The 17,314-nt window shown below is 43.2% G+C and overlaps 1 protein-coding gene across 6 annotated transcripts in view; it reads right to left on the reverse strand.

The window, feature by feature from the left end:
• Positions 1–17,314, reverse strand: part of LOC133124804 (syntaxin-binding protein 5-like) — a 188,408-nt gene that overhangs the window by 31,547 nt on the left and 139,547 nt on the right. For 4 of the 6 annotated variants that reach the window (XM_061236299.1, XM_061236296.1, XM_061236298.1 and 1 more), the window contains exons 11-20: positions 17,027–17,099; positions 15,075–15,222; positions 14,393–14,460; positions 13,240–13,280; positions 12,483–12,697; positions 11,017–11,180; positions 7,782–7,907; positions 6,129–6,280; positions 3,417–3,488; positions 1,563–1,628 (exon numbers count right to left, since the gene is read on the reverse strand). In XM_061236299.1, coding sequence (XP_061092283.1) covers positions 1,563–1,628; positions 3,417–3,488; positions 6,129–6,280; positions 7,782–7,907; positions 11,017–11,180; positions 12,483–12,697; positions 13,240–13,280; positions 14,393–14,460; positions 15,075–15,222; positions 17,027–17,099 — 1,125 coding nt within the window. The remainder of the gene's footprint in view (positions 1–1,562; positions 1,629–3,416; positions 3,489–6,128; positions 6,281–7,781; positions 7,908–11,016; positions 11,181–12,482; positions 12,698–13,239; positions 13,281–14,392; positions 14,461–15,074; positions 15,223–17,026; positions 17,100–17,314) is intronic. The other 2 variants (XM_061236300.1, XM_061236297.1) reach the window with 1 other exon arrangement.

A 17,314-nucleotide genomic window follows, 5' to 3' on the forward strand; every position in this document is an offset into this window, starting at 1 on the left:
GTTTGAATGAACTTTGCTTCCATGTTTCAGCGGATACTTAGAAATTTTGTGCACAACACGAAGACTGACACACTGACGGACTGACAGTAGCTCCCTACTCATTTGATGAAAAAACTTCCATACCCGCACACCATTGGTAATTGAAGAATAAATGGTTGCAAGAATGAATGTTATTGGATAGGATGCATCCAGAATGAAAACAAAGACAAGTTGGTTGCATTCAGACATTTAAATTTTAAGACCTTGTGTTACATTACAAAAGAAGAGTTGTTATCATGTTGATATATTACACTCACATACACGTGTGCGCACACACACACACACACACACACACCCGCACAATTCAGTAGCTGTTTGACATAAATCCGTAATCAAACAAATATGTTTCAGATAATTTCCAAACAAACCAAACTCCCTGTCACTTCTGTTGTGTACCCTGCTTCCCTGATGGGATTATGCGGAGTTGACTGAGGAAAACACGGAGCAGCTGTCTGGCATTTAGTCCTGCAGACGCAGAGCGAGTGTCTGTTATAAATACCCACCCAGCTTTAGAAAGCAAACACAGACACATCTATATTTACAGTCACAACATGGCTTAAATCTGTCCGCCAGTCTCATATGGGGGAGCGTTTGTATGATTTTCAAGCGTCACTTCTTTAAACATAGATTGAAATTGGTGCAAAACATTGCAATTGGTTAGTAATGTTATGCACATTTGTTGCAAATAAAGGAGGTCCTGGGTTCGAATCCAGGTCGGCCGGGGCCTCTCTGTGTGGAGTTTGCATGTTCTCCCCGTGTTTGCGTGGGTTTCCTCCGGGTACTCCGGTTTCCTCCCACAGTCCAAAGACATGCAGGTCAGGCTGATTGGAGAGTCTAAATTGCCCGTAGGTATGAGTGTGTGAGTGAATTGTGTGTGTGCCCTGCGATGAACTGGCGACCCGTCCAGGGTGTATTCCTGCCATTCGCCCAATGTATGCTGGGATAGGCTCCAGCCCCCCTGCCCCCCTGCGACCCTGTTCAGGATAAGCGGGTTAAGATGGATGGATGGATGGATGGATGGTAAATAATAAATGCAAATGTAAATAAACGCACCCCTTGTGAACACCAAGTCTGTCAGTACAGTTCCAGTTCACACAGTCAGAACATTTTCCAAACAACCCATATTCCTGCAAGTCCTACCAAACAATATGCTAACTTCCACAGGCATGACACTCAATGTCATCCCACAAACATTCCACAAACATCCACTTCATCCCCATGTATGCATGTGGCCTCTCGCCTTGCTCCAACTCCTACACACATTAAGATGACACGATACTCAGTACTGCGAAAGCTGCTTCTGCCATTAAACACGTTTTTAGGAAGACATTATAGCTTAATTAGAACTTTGTGATTTTATGTGACCACAACTTATCGGAGAGTACTGTGAGGTACAACTGAATATCCTTTGCTGTATATCTGACCAATCTGGTGAAACCCCATGAGAACCATGTGGGCAATGAGTGGTGCTGCTTTTGGGAGAGGTTGTGGTAACAGGAGAGGTCACAGCGGGGTCACTGTACCTGAGGTGGGTGATCTGCTCCGCTCCAACTCCATGGAGACCTGGTTGTCTGAGAGCTCCGTCAGGCCTGGCGCAGACAATCAGCAGAGTGAGATACGTCCACCAACGCAGCCGATCAGCATCGAGGGAGAGGGAGGGAGAACACAGCCCAGTTAGCCCACATCTAACACACCGGGTAGCGGCTTGTAGCGTGGTGGTTAAGGTAAAATGACTGGGACCCGCAAGGTCGGTGGTTCTAATCCTGGTGTAGCCAAAATAAGATCCGCACAGCCGTTGGGCCCTTGAGCAAGGCCCTTAACCCTGCATTGCTCCAGGGGAGGATTGTCTCCTGCTTAGTCGAATCAACTGTACGTCGCTCTGGATTAGAGCGTCTGCCAAATGCCAATAATGTAATGTAAAGTAAAAACAGGAAACTTGCTACAAACTCCACCCCTGTACTCTCACCAGTAAGAGGCACCTTCTGTCCAACAGTACTGCATATGTGTGTTTACTTTCAGCATTTGTTATTATTTGCTTTTATTGGGAGTAACCTGTTTCAGATAGCTGGATGCTAAGAGGATAGCAGTTCAGCTTTTTAATCTTTCAGTAGTGCTACAGGAGTCTCCCACCGGAGAACCCACAACTGCAACCTTATTACATGACATTAAATATTATTTGGCTGACGCTCTTAGCCAAAGCGACTTACAGTCGATTAGATTAAGAAGGAGACAATCCCTCCTGGAGCAATGTGGGGTTAAGGGCCTTGCTCAAGGAAATCAAACCGCCGACCTCGCGGGTCCCAGTCATGTACTTTAGCGACTACGTTACAGGCTGCCCTTATAGGTAAAGACAGAGCCCTCTAACCACCCATACTGCTGTACTCAAAGACAAGAGGTAGCTTATTCCTGGTAGGGAGGGACATATAAAAGAGTGTAGGGTGGAGGTAAGACACAGGGTGCATTCCAATACTCCTGGGTACAGTCAGGTCCCAAAAGTCAGAACCTAGAATCCAGATGTGTAACTGTAGACAGAATTTTTTTGCTAACATTGAGAGATCAAGCGGAATCTGTGGAGGCTGCTCTAATCTGGGCCTCCCTTGTCGTTTGCTTTGTTTGCTGTTACACACACCCGCAGCTCAAAGCCCAAATCCATAAATTATCTAACACTGCAACAGAAAAGCAACACTGTTACTGTGTGTTTATGAAATAATTAACACAATTGCTACTATATTCAAACAACCTAAAAAGTAAATACTTATATATAGCGCATCAAGTTTTGACACAAATAAATAGTAAATAGTAAAATATTCATTTTGAAATTAATGCATTTCAAATTATTCAAATCGTGTGTGATATTAGGCAATGCCTACAGTACATAACACTACATAGACGGGCCATTCGCGAATGAGACCTTACAAAGAAAATACTGCACTGGCACTCATAACTGTCACTGAATTCGGCTGGTTATGAGGAAGCAGAGCCTGATGAAACCCAGCAATAGGAAAACACATTGAAAGCGTGACCAGGACGAGGGGTTTCTGGGATATTAGATCACCGAGAACATTGGCTGCCTTATCTATGAAATAAGTGTCCCCGTTATTGCAAAAGCTGCAATTGACATATGGCTCCATTTCAGATATGCTGCATGATAGTTTATCGCATATTATTTTACAATTGATGGTTTTCCTGGTCCTAAACTGACCTTTTTTTGTGAGTTTTTTATTCCAGTGATCCCTTCTTGTCCCAATCTTCCTTTCAGTGCATTGTTTCTTCTTTCATAGTCCCCACCCCCCCGATCCCTTTCAATGTGTAATTTGCCCCTACCCTGCCCCGAAATACCCCCAACCCCAACACACCCAAATCAAGGCCACACTTACTCTGGTAGGAAGTGCGGATCCTTTTCTTTGAATCTGAATAAAAGTTAGACAGGCCTCGCATGCAAAGGTTGTCTGCCAGACACCATGCCAGTGCACCCGCAGCCAGAACGGCACCAGAAATGTGTGGGGAGAGGAGGGAGAGAGGGAGGGAAGGAGAGAGAAAAAAAGAACAAGGCCCAAGTGAAAAAGAGAGTGAGTCCAATTGGGGTCGTGGAGAGAGAGAGAGCAGGGACCTGTGACCCATTCCCATACATGCTAGCTTTTTGCTGTCTCAATGGCACTCGCTTACTGAGTTAGCTGGATAACTACACTGAGTAAAAATAACAAAGCAGGATTACTGAGTTAGCTGGATAACTGCACTGAGTAACACCCGGAATCAGCAATGTGGACTGAAGTAAAAAGAGCTGTTCTGGGTTTTACTCGGTGCAGATATCTGGCTAACTCAGTGATCCTACTTTGTGGAATGGCTAGTATGGTAAAAGTAAAATCAATGTCGGCCTAAGGCTGGAGCAATCATTAATCAGCAAAATTTAGATGACTTTCAAATACCATCCACGACTCAGTGACATAATTACAGAAAAGACAAATTCACAGTAAAACTATTATTCTGATTAATTAAAATGGCAAACGCCATAAGGTATATAACTTTCCGTTTGGCTACGGGGGAGTTCAATCGAAATGCCTTTAGTGCTGTCTGTAATAGGGGGTAATAAAAACCTCAATGTTTTTCGTGACTAACACCATGGAGATTCATGACAATGTAAAAATAAATAAAAGTTGCTTTAGAAAGTAACTTAAACAATACTAAGGAGGAAGAACAACCGGCGAAAGACAGAATGCTTCCTTATTGCCTTATGTGTTTGAGAATTAAATATATTACATTGCTAAATATTAACTTTTCTTTGCTGACTTTATTGTGCCCAGAGGAAAATTTAGGTTGGCAAGCCATGAGATGCGGATAGAAAATCACATTTTATTAATTAAAAAATAAAATGAAACACCCAGTTGTTAATCATATTTCAAGCAGGACGGCTATTGAATGTATTTATTTCTTTAAGTGTAATTTAACATAACTACATAAAACACTCTGTGTATCAGGACTGCAAGAGATAATGTTTTGAGGGAACCTCATTGCACAACTGCGACATAAGAAATATTGGCATCTTAAACAGATTTAATCAATACTTGTGCTTAATACTTAAATCAATAAAGCTGAAGCCACACAATTATATTTCTCCCGACATGAAATAAGTCACATAGTCAAACTGAATTAATTTCAACAATAAAACATGTTGCAAATATAAAATCCCAGATATCAATTTGACAGTAATATTTTAGATATTTACATGTATGTCAGCATATCAAATTGTAGCAGAAACAAAGACAACCTACACAAACTGTCCCTGATGAGATAATAACAGTGAATAACAGTGAAGTGTTACTGCTGACATAGAACACAGCTTGTTTACAGGTATACATGACAATAACCACATCGATAATGGCAGGTCAGTGGTGACGACATCAATAAAAACTACATTACATAAGTCATTTAGCTGATGCTTTTATCCAAAGTGACAAACATAGATTTGACTAAGCAATCCCCCCTGGAGCAATGTGGGGTTAAGGGCCTTGCTCAGGGACCCAACAGCTGCACTGTTCTTATTGGGGCTTGAACTACTATCCAAACAAGATATAGCCACTAAGATATAGGTTGCCCTAGACACTTTTAGAATAGAGCACAGTACGTTTTCTTCTTCACAGTACAACAATTATCCATAAGGGATAGACTGTTCCTACAAAAACTCACCTAAACATATACTGTGAACTGGAAATTATGGTGAAAAGGTGATCTCTTGCCATTGATATCTTGATGAAGGGCTACCTAAAAGTTCAACAGCCTCACACACACACCTTTCATGAGATCAATATCTCTGCAGAGATAATGTAATGGTATCTCATCAAGATAAGATTCTCTGAAATCAGTGTTATCTTGATGAGATAAGATGACATTATCTCTGCTGGGAGAGCGATTTTCTGAAATCCTGGCAGTCGGTGGATTAGCTGACAGTGGTAGGACAGTGTGTGAGTGCAGGTAGAGGGGATAGTGGGGGTACTGGTGGCTGGGGGTGCGAGGGGGGGGGGGGGGGGTATTATATTTGTATTGGTGGTGGTGACACAGCTTTCCTGGGAAGGGCTGCAGCTGTACAGTGGAAACAGTGAAGCCGGACTAACACATAGTAACAGATAGAGAGGTCATGCAGTGAGACCCCAACAGAGTACAGGACAAAGCATGCAACCTGTGTGTGTGTGTGTGTGTGTGTGTGTGTGTGTGGCAGAGTGGATATAGTGTGTTAGTGTTTGTGTGTGCGCATATGTATGTGTGTGTATATAGTAATGTGTGTATCAAAGTGTGTGTATGTGTGTGTCTGTGTGTGTGTGTGAGTGTGCGCGTGTTTGTGTGTGTGCATGTGTGCGTCTATGTGTCTGTTTGTGTATGTAGTATGTGTGTGCCTCTGTGCTTGTGTATGTGTGTTTGTATATGTCGTGTGCGTGTGCACTTGTGTGTGTGCGATTGTGTGTGTGTGTGTGTGTGTGTGCACTTGTGTGTGCATGCGTGGGTGTGCGTGCGTGTGTGTGATTTGTTTGAATGTGCATGTATGTGAATATCAGAGCAGGTCAGAGTGCGTGTAGCCAGCATTGTGCGCTCCATACCTGCAGTAAGCGGTCTGCTCCTGCGGGGGGAGCGTGTGAGGCGCTGGTACGGGTCGCTGGAGCCGTACAGCTCCACTGTGCTCATGCACAGCAGGATGCTCTTCTGCAGGTAATCTACCACCAGCAACCCATTACAGCTCCCCAGAGCCAGCCTGCACACAACACACACATATAAATACATATATACACACACACACACACACACACACACACACACACACACACCAACCCATTACAGCTCCCCAGAGCCAGCCTGCACACAACACACACACATATAAATACACACACACACCAACCTAATACAGCTCCCCAGAGCCAGTCTGCACACAACACACACATATAAATACACACACACACACACACACACACACACACACACACCAACCCATTACAGCTCCCCAGAGCCAGTCTGCACACAACACAGACATATAAATATACACACACACACACACACACAAAAACACACACACATACACACACACACACAAAAACAAACGCACGCACATGCACACATGCACACACACACATGCACACACACACAGGCACACACACACAAACACACACACACACACACACACACACACACAGGCACATGCACACAAACGCACGCACACACACACACACATACACACATAGACACACACAAACATGCATGCACACACACACCAACACACGTGTGTACACACACTCACACATATACACAGGCACACGCACAAACACACACACACGCACACACACACATACACACGTGTGTACACACATATACACACTCACACAGATGTGCGCGCACACCCACCCACACACACACAAATACAGACAAATTCATATTTTCAATATTCTAACAAATAGCAGTTGCTTTTCACTCTTAATGGCTACTGTTGTTTTTCTTGTTTTTTTTGTATTCTATTGTTTCATGGCAGTTCTAAAACAATGAATCCCAGCTAGTCTCAATGTTTTACATGTGCTATTCAATCTCCCTGCTGATTAGTGGCTCTAAACTCCAACACAGTTTGGTCATGCTGAAGTCACAGTTGTATTCTGTGTAATCCAACTTTCTACACACTTCCACCCCTTTTAAATCAAATTCAACTGACTAGTTTCAAACTGTAGGGTATACCTGATAGGTGGAATCGAAAATGGTTCTATATTTTGAAAAAAATGAACAACACCACTAATTGCATGATGTAGGAGGGAGAGAGAGAGAGACATGGAGAGATGTAGAAAGTTATGGGGGTGTAGCAGGAGAGGTAGATAGGCAGTGTTGCGTAGAGGCATAGGCAACACTGTCAGTCTCAGGGTGGGGGTGCCAAACTGAGGGGAAAATATATAATAAATACACACATAAGAGCCATTTTCTGTTCTGTTAAAAGCTGCCCCCCCGCCGACTGTCTCCTTTTTTGTGGGTAGCTGGCAGGCTGAACAGAACATTTTCAAGGTGACAGAGAGCAGAATGCTGCCCAGAACTGATTAAGCAATGAAACATAAACCACTGTGTAAGAGAGAGAGAGAGACCTGGCTGAAGAGGAGACATTTTAAAGAGCTAGATGATCAGGCTGCCAGTGTGAGAGAGTGTGTGCACATAATGAGTACATCAGACCTAAAGCGCTTTCTCTGACCGCGCGGTTAGCGAGTTTCGGAGGGGGCAAGGCTCACAGTCCGTAGGCAGAGTTGAGGTCCAGGCTGGTGATCTGTTGGGGAGGATCCCCGTCCACCCACTGCAGCTGCACCACCAGCACAGCTTGGTATCCCGGGGGCATCCTGACCGGCTTGCTCTTCACCCTGAGAGAGAAGAAACCGACACTCACTGAGCACTTCCTCAGGTAGACCTGAACGCCAGCTTGTTAAGGCAAATATTTCATCACCCAATCATGCGGCAGCAACTAAATGCGTACAAGCATGCAGCCGTGGTCAAGAGGTTCAAATGTTTTTTCAGACCAAATATCACAATGGGGAAGAAATGTAATCTAAGTGACTTTGACCGTTGAATGATTGTTGGTGCCAGACAGGGTGACTTGAGTGTCTCAGAAACTGCTGATCTCCGGGGATTTTCATGCACAATAGTCTCTAGAGTTTGCAGAGAATGATGAGAAAACCTAAAAACATCCAGTGAGCAGCTGTTCTACGAGCAAAAATGCTTTCTTAATGAGAGAGGTCAGTGGAGAAGGGTCAGACTGGTCAAAGCTGAGAGGAAGGTGACAGCAACGCAAATAACCACACATTGGTATGTAGAAGAGCATCCCACAATGCATCAAACCTCTTAAGTGAATAGGCTACAGCAGTAACAAAAGTAAAGTGCTCACTGAGTGTACATAAGTTGTACATTATTGTTTTGGATGAAAATACTTTCTATGCTTTACTCAGCTTGCCTGGTCCATTGGAACCTATGAAATTTGCCCCACCTTCTGATCCTCTTGGTGGGCGTAATTCCACCAGGCAAGATCAATTGAGCACAGAAAGGTATTTGAATCCAAGACAAGTTGACTCAGGTCTGAGAGGACAGCGGACGACAGTAAGAGGTACTGTATCTCACGGCCTTAGGGGAAGCAAAGGAGGTTGAGTGAAAATTATTTTCTTTTTCTTTTATTTTGGCTTAGAAAGAAAATTAAAGTCATAAAATTACAATGTGGGGGGAAAAAACAACAGGAAAGGAAAAAACAAAAAAGAACGACAAAAAAGAACGACTCTAGTAGCATCTAGTGTCCCAAATGACCGGCCATTGGTCTCAATTATTTGCTCCCAGCCAGGAAAACATAGCAGTGCTAATTTCAGCATAGCGGGGGTGCTCGCTCCCCTGCCGTTGAAGCCCGAGTGTCTGCTAAGTGCATTGGTTGGTTGGTAATGTTTCCTTATTGGTGGATGGCAACCGTTTAATGAGGCATTACCGCCACCTACTGAACTAGAATGCATCAGAAACTAAATCTGGTCTATTAATCCTGTTTCTTTCCAACAGGTAAATAGGCTATTAAAAACACATTTTCTGAACACTGACTAAAAAGTGTAGCATCTGCTAAGTGAGTTACAGCCCTTTTTATACAAAGTCTAGGAGAGCAAATGTAATGGGGCACAAATGTAATTTGTAAGTTGTACAAAATAATTTAAGTTTCTTTGCATCAATGTTTGATGCAAAATAAGCTAACAAGAGTTGATTCTAGGTGTGGAATTTGCATTTGGAAACTGTTGTCTCCCAACATAAAGACATATTATTAAATTATTGAAATAATTAAATAATTGATAAGTGTCATGGTCAGTAAAGCAGGCAATCTTCAGGCTGAAAGACACGGTTGCTCCACATGTGGAAATGTATCACAGCAGCAAGTTCTGAATGTCTAAAAGGCAACAATGACTTTCAAATCAGTTTCAAATTTTTTTGTGCGATATAGCACCACAATATAATTCACTGGACTAATATGGCACCGCTGATATTCACATACCGAATATGAGTAACAATATACAGTACATCCCAAATGTAATGAGTTTACATCAAAGTGTTTTGGAGTTATTAGCGTTTTTGTGACAATCCATGCACGCATTTAAAAAAAATCTAATTGGCAGAAAATGTAATATGGCAGAATTGACGGGGGTAGGGTGCTTTCAAGCTGGCAGAATCTCATGGACAAAAAAATAATGATTAGACTAGGCCAGGGGTGCCCAATCATGTGCCACGGAGACTGTTTTCATTCCAACCAATCAGTACCCCAGCTGATTTCACCAATTAGTGCTCTCCTCTCTGGTGGAAGGTTAATTAGTAAAATCAGCTGGTGTAATGATTGGTTGGAATGAAAACCTCCATACTCTCATCCCTGCATACTCATAGCACATGCCTTCTGTTGTCTAAAGTATCTCTGAGTATTTTGAAAAAGTGGTTTAAATAAATTGTATGGCAAATAATTCAGCACCAATTCGGCTCTAGGCAAAACGTTTCAAGTTACTGGAAAACATGTAGCACCAAATGACCATAAAGTTAGTGAGCTTGAGCTGTCAATCTGCAGAATTTCACAAAAGATATCCACCAAGCGGTTCTATGGCCTACCAGAGGCTCCCATGGCAGAAGCCATAATAATAGTGGAAAAGTATAACAATTCCAATAGGTGCCTACGCACCATTGTTGCTTGCTGAACAAGAATAAGAATGTGTGTATAGTTATCATATGTGTATACTTTGGCAATACTATACCGAGTGCTTCTCTTTCCACAACAACTGAATTGAATAGAGAGAGAGGAGAAAGAGAACAATGAGGCACTTACTTAAAAAAAAAAAAAATGATAATAATACAAAAGAGCAGGCTGGCTGCACACTGGGAAGGAGGGAGCAGAGAAGTGAGAAGACGTCTTTTGAAGAGAGGACTGCTTTATAAGGCAGAAAGTGAAGGACACTGCATCCCTTCTACATAACACGTCCTCCGCAAGTCAAAATTATTTATCATTGGGCGGAATTGAAAAAAAAAGAAAAACCCCTGCAGCAATCCTGGTTTCTATCAGAACACAATATTGATGAGAGAGAACATGAGGTGGGAGACCAGGAGAATGCAATTACTGAATATAATAAATAACGTCAGTAATATAAAAGTCCATAGAAGAGAAAAGGGTTTTTATTCAGGTACGGAACATTGCATTTGGAACAAGTCAGTTGTCCTCACTCCTGGTCCTGGAGAGCCGCAGGGCATGCTGGCTTTTGTTTTCAATATCAGCAACAAATTCAGACCCGAGAAACCAGGTGTAATTAACTGCTTTAATTGATCAATTAAGTTCTGAGTATCAAAAAAATAAATAAATAAATAAATCCAGCACACCCTACGGCTCTCCAGGACCAGGAGTGGGGACCACTGTTGTAATGTATTACCGTGTCTGTGGAGTCACCGGTTGAGCCACCCTGTTGGCGGTTGACCCACCTGAGGGAGGGGACGCTGTCACGCATGCTCTCACTACCCGGGCTGCCGGGGGGGTGCTGGCGCTGGGGCGAGTGTGAGCTTGAGTCCGAGAACCCAGGGTTGGTGTCCCCTTCTGAGGGTGTGATAATGTCATCTACCTCACACGGCAGCCGAACCTCCAGGGACTGAAACCAACAAAAGACATTCAGACTAACTTTACTCAGTCATAGACTGCATCCAACAAAAGACATTCAGGCTAACTGCTCAGTCACAGTCTGAAACCAACATAAGACAGCCAGACTAACTTTACTCAGTCATAGACTGCGTCAAGCAAAAGACATTCAGACTAACTTTACTCAGTCATAGACTGCATCCAACAAAATACATTCAGACTAATTGCTCAGTCATAGACTTAACCAACAAAAGACATTCAGACTAACTTTACTCAGTCATAGAATGAAACCAACATAAGACAGACTAACTTTACTCAGTCATAGAATGAAACCAACATAAGACAGATTAACTGTACTCAGTCATAGACTGCAACCTACAAAATAGATTCAGAATAACTGCAAAAGTCAGAGACTGCAACCAACAAAATAGATTCAGAATAACTGCATAAGTCATAGACTGCATCCAACAAAAGACATTCAGGCTAACTGCTCAGTCACAGTCTGAAACCAACATAAGACATTCAGACTAACTTTACTCAGTCATAGACTGCATCCAACAAAATACATTCAGACTAATTGCTCAGTCATAGACTTAACCAACAAAAGACATTCAGACTAACTTTACTCAGTCATAGAATGAAACCAACATAAGACAGACTAACTTTACTCAGTCATAGAATGAAACCAACATAAGACAGATTAACTGTACTCAGTCATAGACTGCAACCTACAAAATAGATTCAGAATAACTGCAAAAGTCAGAGACTGCAACCAACAAAATAGATTCAGAATAACTACATAAGTCAGAGACTGCAACCAACAAAAAACATTCAGACTAACTTTACTCAGTCAGACACTGCAACTACTTCTCATATGTTTGGAAACATGCATAAAGTATATGCAGAAGATGTTTCAATTCAGAATTCTTTATTATTCATGCAAAGTCATTCCAAGTAGTTACAGGCCTCACATTAACAAATGCTTTTCAATATTATAATCATTCAAATTATATGAATAGCATAATCTATGAAGATTAATTAGGCTATTGATTACATTAACTGTCTATTATCTGAATAACCTTGAATTATTAACTAGCTCTTGATTTCAATTTCAATTTAGCTTCATTTAGTTTTCAGTGCAAGTTTAGTAGTTTTAGTTTTCTCAAACTCTCGTTTCAGTCTCAGTAAAATTTTTTCTCAGTTTTATTTCACAATAATAACCTTGTTGCATGTAATTCATTTAGTTTGCTGATCAAATGGAAATGATTATATATTTATTTGAATATGCATCCCTGGGCGTTAAGGATCCACTCACTGTGATCTCTGTGGTGGCATCGTGTCTGCTGAAGCGATAGAGGATTGCGTGGGCGGAACTGCCCACCACGCAGAACAGGCGGCTCTGTGGGCACCAGCTGATCATCTGCACGGCGTAGGGGTCCTCGTCAGCCAGATCCACCCCCCGCCCCTCCCCCGCCTTCGGCTTCTCGAACACCTTGGAGGTCTTCAGCTTGTACAGCATCTGGAGGGTAACTGGCAGGGCGGCGGGGGTGGAGAAAGGTGGCAAATAGAAAAAGCAACATGAAGAAAGGACCAAGGGGTTCACTCCAATCGCTTATTTTTCCTAGAAGCTAGAAGTAGAACTCCCAACTCCCACTTTCCTTTGTGCAGGGAAACTAATTGGAAGGAAGTAGAAATTGGAAGTTGACCTGGGCAGGAAGTAGAAAGGGTGCAACACAGAGTAGGGTCTTTGATCTCTCACAATTTTAGTGATCAAAGGACCTGAGCCTCTGAGCTGATCTGGGCTAAGTGCAGCTCAATACAGGAACTAGAGTTTTTTGGACATTCATTGTGGTCGCACAGCATTTTACAGCTGTCCATAAACATGAATGTTGTCTAAACAACAACACATGAATTTCACAGCTTGCTGTGCATTTAATCACCACATGTGTAACTGAATGAGTCACGGCTGCACATAATAATGATATAAAAGTGTGTGAAAATATGTGTTTACTGAAACATGAGAGTCATGAGACTGAGAGGTCCAGCATAAAATGCTCGGCAGGAGAACTTACTGGCGGTAGCATCCCAAAACTTAATCGACCCATCCGCGTGTCTGCAGGGGGACAGCAGAGGAGAGAAATTTAGCGCAGTTTCAATACCATAGTTAAATGGTGTCGATACAATCTTGATCTGTTTACCAATAAAACGCTCTAGGGAACTTTTAACTGCACTTTTTGCAGTTAAAATCTGCATGTGAGCACACCCTGTTCAGACCAGTGACAACAGGACTGAATCCAAATTCGGACTCGCTGAGGTGAGGATTGAAGTTGAAACTACAGTGGGGTCCAAAAGTCTGAGACCACAGGTTCTGCACAAATTTGTGGAGTCCATGCCAGCTTGAGTGCAAGTTGGACATACCAAATACAAAGAAATTCTGAAAAGAATGTCATTGTCAAGATTCAACTTTTCACTCAAATTGTTATGCTGATAATATAATTAGTAATGAAAAAGTTTGTATTAAATTTTGTATTGTGAACAGCATATCTGGACTTTCACCTAACCCTTAGATGCATAGGGGCCTCAATACCCATTTAATGCATTGGCTTAAATCGTATTTTGTGAAAGGCCGTGTATGTTGTTTTATTATTATGAATAATTTGGCATTAGTTTAGCACTACAATGAACAACCCGAATCCCTTGCTTTATTTTCTACCTGATAGTTAACTGATCAATAAATGCCAATTATTGGGCAGAGGTTTAATTCATCTGCTGTTCCAGGTTTAAATAAGTCCTGATTGGAGGTGATGAATGAAAACCAACAGTACTACCAGCCTAGTGGGCCAGATTTAAGTATCCCTGCACCACATAAAACATTCTCAGTGTTAAATCACCTCCAATATAGTCCTTTATTTACTCCAATGGATTATATCTGATCGCTCATGGACTCATATAAACGTTGATAGAGGCACTTTATCAATTTAAATTTTACTGTGTGCACACCACTATCAGGGAGTAATTGCAGTGCCCCCTTACGCAGGCTCACAGAATATATGAAAGCGATCAGAAAGCCATAAATAATGAAGATGAGGCGCCAGGTTCATTTCAGGAAGCTTCCGGAAAGCGGTCAGAGAGATTTGCGCTGTGCCACCTTGGTGCTGCTCACATACTGTAGCCTCTGCATTCGGTCAGGAAATGGAGGGTACGCCTCTGTTTGCGCGGCCTCACCCTGTGATGATGATTTCTGGGTACGTCTGCGCCCCCAGTGTCCAAGTCCCCCCACTCAGCGGCCACTCCTGACCACAGAGAGAGAGAGAGCGAGAGAGAGAGAGATTCATTATGTAACAGAGGATTCATTATGTAGCTCAGTAATGCTGTGGGTTGCATTGGCTCAGGTGGTAAGTCAGAGGGTTGCCGGTTTGATCCCACCCTGGGTGTGTCCCTGAGCAAGACACCTAACCCCTAATTTCTCCTGACGAGCTGGTTGGTGCGTGTGTGTGATTGGATGAATGAGAAGCATCAATTGTACAGCTCTTTGGATAAAGACGCTATTTAAATGCAGACATTTACCATCCCTGATAATGCAGCTGTAAAAGAACTGAAGTACAGCAAACTATTTCACTTTAAATAATTTTGTATTCCCAATTCCCTCTTATTATTCTTATTATTATCTTTTTTGTTACAAATAAAACAATATTAATTAAAAATGTAGAATTTGTATTCAGAGACTGAGAGGAGTAACTTTTTCTTAATTAGTCCCACCAGCTGAAACCCTCGATCCCTGAGGAAAGCACAAACAATTTGGTGGATTAATAATACTTATGTATTTATTGATTGAGTGACTGAGTGATTGGTTGATTGATTTATTTATTCATCAGAGCTCTAGCCTTATGGTGGGTGTCTCACTTACCTTGTGGCTGTAACCCTGCTTTTTGAGTTTGGCACCCATGGAGTAGAGGACAGGTATGAGGTCAGGAGGGCAGTCTGCAAAGTAGGCTGTGCAGGTGACTGGAGACTCGTGGATGTCCATGGGGTAGGCATTCTCAAAGATGGGGAAGCTGCAGTACACAAATTAGTAAGAGTCACTTTTCCACTGTCTCTTCATCACATAGAATAGCATGAAAAAAATATAGCTGCAATATATTCCTCATGAGGTGCTGAGCAAGTTCACTTTGTCATTAAAGGTTATTGAGTATAGATTGACGGGCAAAAATGTTATCCATAAAATAAAATACAATAAAATCTACAATACAATAAAGTGTGAAAAAAAGTGAAGGGGGGGTGGCATGGATGGTGCAGTGGGTAGCACTGCCGCCTCACAGCAAGGAGGTCCTGGGTTCGAATCCCGGTCAGCCGGGGACTCTGTGTGGAGTTTGCATGTTCTCCCTCATGTTCGCGCGGGTTTCCTCCGGGTACTCCGGTTTCCTCCCACAGTCCAAAGACATGCAGGTCGGCTGATCGGAGAGTCTAAATTGCGTGGGTATGAGTGTGTGAGTGAATGGTGTGTGTGCCCTGCGATGGACTGGCGACCTGTCCAGGGTGTATTCCTGCCTTTCGCCAATGTATGCTGGGATAGGCTCCAGCCCCCCTGCGACCCTGTTCAGGATAAGCGGGTTAGGATAATGAATGAATGAATGAAAAAGTGAAGGGGTATGAATACTTCCTGTAGCCACTGTAAGTAAACTTTACTTACTATTTGAATGGCATCTTCCGCTTTACAGCATGTAATTTAGTATCTTATGCCTTATTGCAAAGCAGCGCTGCTATGGGCTTGAGTGTGTGTCCAGTCCATTTCCCTCAGTACGAGTGGAGCATACGCTGTATTAAACCTTTTCTCCTGGTGATTATTCGAGGGCGAAATAATGTCGCTTTTTATGTCGGCGCGCTAATTGGGACCGTGGGACGGAGACGATCGATGGCACTCAGACCCATAACTCGCGGTCCCTGGTTTTTTCTCCGATGTCCCCCCCTGAGACTGGCGAGAGAGGAGTCAGCCGTCAAGTCCACTGCAGGCAGTTAACCTCTTTATCAGGGGGATTTGTGCTGAGGTTGAGCCAGCGAAATACGAGGCAGCCGGGCTGTCACGCATCCTCGCAGACAACGCCAGAGAGAGAGAGAAATGTCACCGGCAATTCACAGCTGAGAGTCAGCAACACAGCGTGTGTGTGCGTACACGAGTATGCGCATGTGTGTGTATGTGTTCATGTATTTGGGCTTGTATGTCACAGGAAGGCCTGCCTCCACAATACCTCACCATACCTTTCTCGTGCAAGGAAAAGAAAACGAACCAGCCTCTAGAGCAATGGTCTCAAACGCGTTGTCGCAAAGGGCCGTGTATATGCAGGTTTTTATTCCAACAAATTAATGATTCCAATTAATCACTCAGGCATATGCATTTAACTGCAGTAAAGCACGGAAAATAAGCAACAGTTGTTATTTAGACAAATAGCACATTTATACACATTATCTGCAAACCGACAACCTTAATTCAGGAAATAATTGAACTAATTATATAACTCAAGGTCTGAGGCTGGAATAAAAAGCAGCAGACACACGGCCCTCCATGGCACTGCTTTAGAGTGTGACTCCCCTCTCGCCCTCCCTGCCACCACACACTGTGGTGACAAGTCGCTGATGCTGACATTTCCGTTGCTGTTTCTCACGGCTAACGGAGACGGCTGCGGTGGCCTGTCGCCAGGGCTCAGCCGAGCATTGATCGATGTCCCCACAGTTGGGCAGCTAACCCCGTGGCTCTCTAACCCCCTCCCCCCAGCCCCGACCCCAGCCGTCCTCTCGCCAGCGTCCTGTCAAGTCTGCTGCGGTCGCTAGCTGATCAGCTCACGCCTGACCAGCGGTGCTCACCTGCTCTGGGTCAGATCCAGCACGATGAGGTCCTTCTCCAGCAGGACCACTACGGCGTACGGCTCCTGGACCTCTGTGGACACACAGAAATAGGTGCTTAGGTGCTGATAATTAGTCTTCATAGATATTGAAACGCATTCATATTTTTACATTCCGGGTGTAACATTCGGTGTTCATTAGAATTATGCTACTGCTTCTTTTTTCTACTGGCTTATTCCCTTGCCTGGGCAGGGAGCTCATGCCTAAATCCAAAAGACTCCTGGACTTTCAGAAAACTTGAGATGTCTG

The sequence above is a fragment of the Conger conger genome, chromosome 3 (genome assembly GCF_963514075.1).
Source record: "Conger conger chromosome 3, fConCon1.1, whole genome shotgun sequence".
Taxonomy (NCBI): Eukaryota; Metazoa; Chordata; class Actinopteri; order Anguilliformes; family Congridae; genus Conger; species Conger conger.